Genomic DNA, 3,597 nt, shown 5'->3' with positions numbered 1-3,597 from the left:
GCAGTGACCCTGCAGCTCCTGGGGAAATAATGCCTTTATCAGGCTCCTGCTGCTCCCATTCCTACCAGGTGCTAGCAGAGACTCCCACAGCTTGCCTGTTTGAAACCTCTTTGGCTTACTTGGTTTGGTTCAAATGCTCACTGGCTGTTACCTTGGAGCCTGAATAAGAAATAGTGCAAATACAAGCTTAAAGAAAAAAAACCAAAACAAACCACCACATTGCCTTCACTGACCATTCAGTTAAATAGACAAAGATCCTTAAGATGAAACCCCAGTTGTGGGGTATTTGAGACATTTGGCAAACCTGTAGAAGATTCTTCATGATTGTCTCAAAGAAGTATATTTGGCTTGGTGTTAGATGCTTAAAATTATTTGCTAATGTTATTCTAACTAACATTGTTGTAGCTAATTGCAAGACTTTGAAGACAAATCCCAGAACACAGGACATATCCTTGGCGTGATGGAAGAAATGCTCACTGCAGTTATGGATTCCTCAATGCTTTTCTTATCCAAGTTTGACTCAAAATTATTTTGTTTGCATGGAATGGTGTTAATTCATCCAGACTGGTTTTGTTGGAAGGCAAACAGACCACATTATTTCTAAAGGTTAAAATACCTTTATTTGGCCATGTTTGAGCAGATTAAGAGGCCAAAGGAGAACTCAGCTCAATTCCTATTTTGGGAGGCTGGCTGCCGTGCATTTTAAAACAATAATCATCTCAAGTGGCTGAGACGTTCATGTTTGAAACTTCATGAAGTGCCAGGGTGCCCTATAAATGCAGAGACCTGCCTTGCTCTGCAGAAACCTTCACCACATGGCAGCACACACATTGCAGCCCTCACTGAAGCAAATGAGCCATCAGTGGTGTTTGGCCCACTTCATAAAGGGGGCTTCATTTCTCTCAACTCCTATTCCCCCCAAAAAATCAACAAGTTGTTTAAGCAAGCAATGCACAAATGACTCATTAACCTCACTAAGGATTAGGCACTTAGTTTGCTCAGGGGTTTTGTAAATCCCAGAAACCTTCATCTCTAGGCACACACATACTATTGCAAAGTCTGGTTCTCAGTGTTTCAGGGTTCAGCCCTGGCAACTACTCCTGCTTTGGCAATGATCACAGAGGGAAGACTGCACTCTTTGATAAGGAGCTGGGCTCACCCCTCCTCTTCAGAGCCCCGGGGCTCAGACCTGTTCCTCTCCATTGCACAGCACTTGCTGTGCCTCTCAGCCCACCAGCACCAAGCCAGGTTTCCTAGCTTGAAGGCAGAGTTGCACCAGGAGAGTTTTACCTGTAGATTTTATAGAATTCACACAATTAAACCACCTCCACGCTCCATTAATAACAGAGCTGTATCTTTGCCCATGTGCTTATTTCTAATGGGATACCAGCCTTCCCAGCAATCAGGACATAATTTCTGATGACAAAGACAACTGATTCCAGGTTTTAACAGAAAACTGATGTATGGGTATGTTTCAGTAGCTTTCCTCTCCCAGCTCCATGAATTAACTACAAATTTGTACAAGGATAAAATGGAAAAAAAAATCACCACTTCTTTTTCCCTCCCATCAAATTCATGTTGTGTGGTGGGCAAAAAGAGAACAGACACTTCCCCCTTTCTCAGCAAGTGTAAATATCACTGGAACTTAAAAGCCAGCATGTGCATTAAACGGATGGGACTCCACTATGTTCATCTTTTTTGTGATGTCTCTGTAGCAGGGACTCCTGAAAGGTACTTGGAATGAATGCTGGCCATGACAGGATACTGCCTAAAATAGAATCAGGCTCCAAGTATCTTCCTGCAATTAGATTATGTCATATGTTATACTCTTACTCATGGCCTGGGAAGGAGAGTGCAAGGGTACTTAATATCTGTAGATACTCAATTAAAATGAGTGCATCAGACACTCACTAGGTCTGGCTTTTGCCTGCCTCTCATCTAGCCAAGGCTTCTAAACCCTAAGAGAAAAGAAAAAGGAAAACAAACACACACACAATAGAAGTCATCATGCCTGTATGTGTGCCTGCTGCCTAATACTGTTACCTAACAAAAAGGTAAAAAGTCATGCAGTTTACACCTTGTTTGCTATAGTTTGGGTAATGTTGATGCTAAAAAGATAGAATTCAGAGGGAGGGGAGGAATGTTTGTAATACAAGGCAATTTTGCTGGCTCTTGGAGGGTGCATTTCAAGCATAACTGCATTTCTCCATGCACTCTGAATGCTTCCCTTTCCGAGGGTACTGGCATGCTTGTGGCAAAAGCAACCAAACCAATTAATTAGGCACACAGTGAGAGATGACATAGGAAAATCAATGTATGAAGATCAGTCATTTCCATTCTGAAAAATCCTTACTCAAAGCCTCCATGTCACAGCAATAAGCTAAGCACAAATGGTTGCAGACTCCCCCTTGCACGAGGGGCCCAGCGACGCCAGCTGTGAAATGCACACATAGAAAGGCTCTGATATATTCTATATACAACTGTAATCCAGAATAAATAGTACTGTTCCAGCTCATAGGTGTATTTCAGCGTGGTTGTTGTTGTTTGTTAAAGCTGGAGATGGCTTGCTTTTCATCCCTTCTGTCCCACCCTTGGACACATCGATGAACAGCAGCCTGGGAGTCCGGAGTGTCAGCAGTATCCTTTTGTATTCCTTCCGGAAATTCTGGTTAAGCAGCCCATAGATCACAGCATTGAGGCAGCTGTTAAAATAGGCCATAAAATAGCTCAGGACAAAAAGCCATTCTGGAATGTGTGGTTGCACTTTTGAAGGATTAATTGAAACAGCAAGGCCAATAAAGTTTAACGGTCCCCAGCACACAGCGAAGAGGACAAAAACCACAAACATAGTCAAGAAATTCCGGATGTCAGCTGCTCTAAGCTTCTGCTTGCAGTCTTGTCTTACCCGTTGTTTGACTTGAATCACCAAAATCCAGATCCGTAGGTAGCAAAACGTCACGATGGACAGAGGGACGATGAAGTGAACCACCACCACGGTGATGGTGTACGAGGTACTCACCGTCTGGGCAAAGGTGCAGGAGTAAATCCGGGGGTCATACTGCAAGGAGCCAACAAAGAAGTTTGGCACAATTGCCACCACTGTGAGTATCCAGGTCAGGCAGAGGTAGCAGCAGGTGTTCTTCAGGTTGAAGAGCTTATCATAGCGGAGGCTGTGGCAGATGTAGCAGTAGCGGTTGATTGCGATTGCTGTGATGTTGAAAATGGACCCGATGACACTTAAGCCCATCAGGAACCCACTTATCTGGCAGTGAACGTTTCCCATGGTCCATCCATTATGGAAAATGGCACTCAAGATCAGTGGGTATGGATAAACTGCAACCACAAGGTCTGCAACAGACAAGCTGACGACAAAGATGTTGCCTACAAAAAAGAAGAGATCATGAGAGGTTAGCATGGGTCCAGATAGACAACTTGCAACTCAAAACTCCTCTTAAGGGCTAATTTTTCTCACAGGATTCACTCTACCCTCCATTTGGAATTTGAAATGCTAGAAAATAAGACTTTGCTCTACTGGTGACAGCAATGGAGAGTAGGCTTGATTAACCTGCATATTCCGTAAGAAAATTCTAAACTGGG

The 3,597-nt window shown here is 43.5% G+C and overlaps 1 protein-coding gene across 1 annotated transcript; it reads right to left on the bottom strand.

Moving 5' to 3' along the window:
- Window positions 1–2,300: 2,300 nt before the first annotated feature.
- On the bottom strand, window positions 2,301–3,376 carry LOC104388261 (melatonin receptor type 1C). The gene has a single exon (XM_009997105.1). It carries the CDS (start codon window positions 3,281–3,283, stop codon window positions 2,513–2,515), a length of 771 nt encoding a protein of 256 aa, XP_009995407.1. The 5' UTR covers window positions 3,284–3,376; the 3' UTR covers window positions 2,301–2,512.
- Window positions 3,377–3,597: the final 221 nt, after the last annotated feature.

This window comes from Chaetura pelagica, unplaced genomic scaffold (genome assembly GCF_000747805.2).
Source record: "Chaetura pelagica isolate M959 unplaced genomic scaffold, ChaPel_1.0 scaffold344, whole genome shotgun sequence".
Taxonomy (NCBI): Eukaryota; Metazoa; Chordata; class Aves; order Apodiformes; family Apodidae; genus Chaetura; species Chaetura pelagica.
Note: the sequence above shows the minus strand (reverse complement) of the source record. Positions and strands in the feature narration are given on the sequence as shown.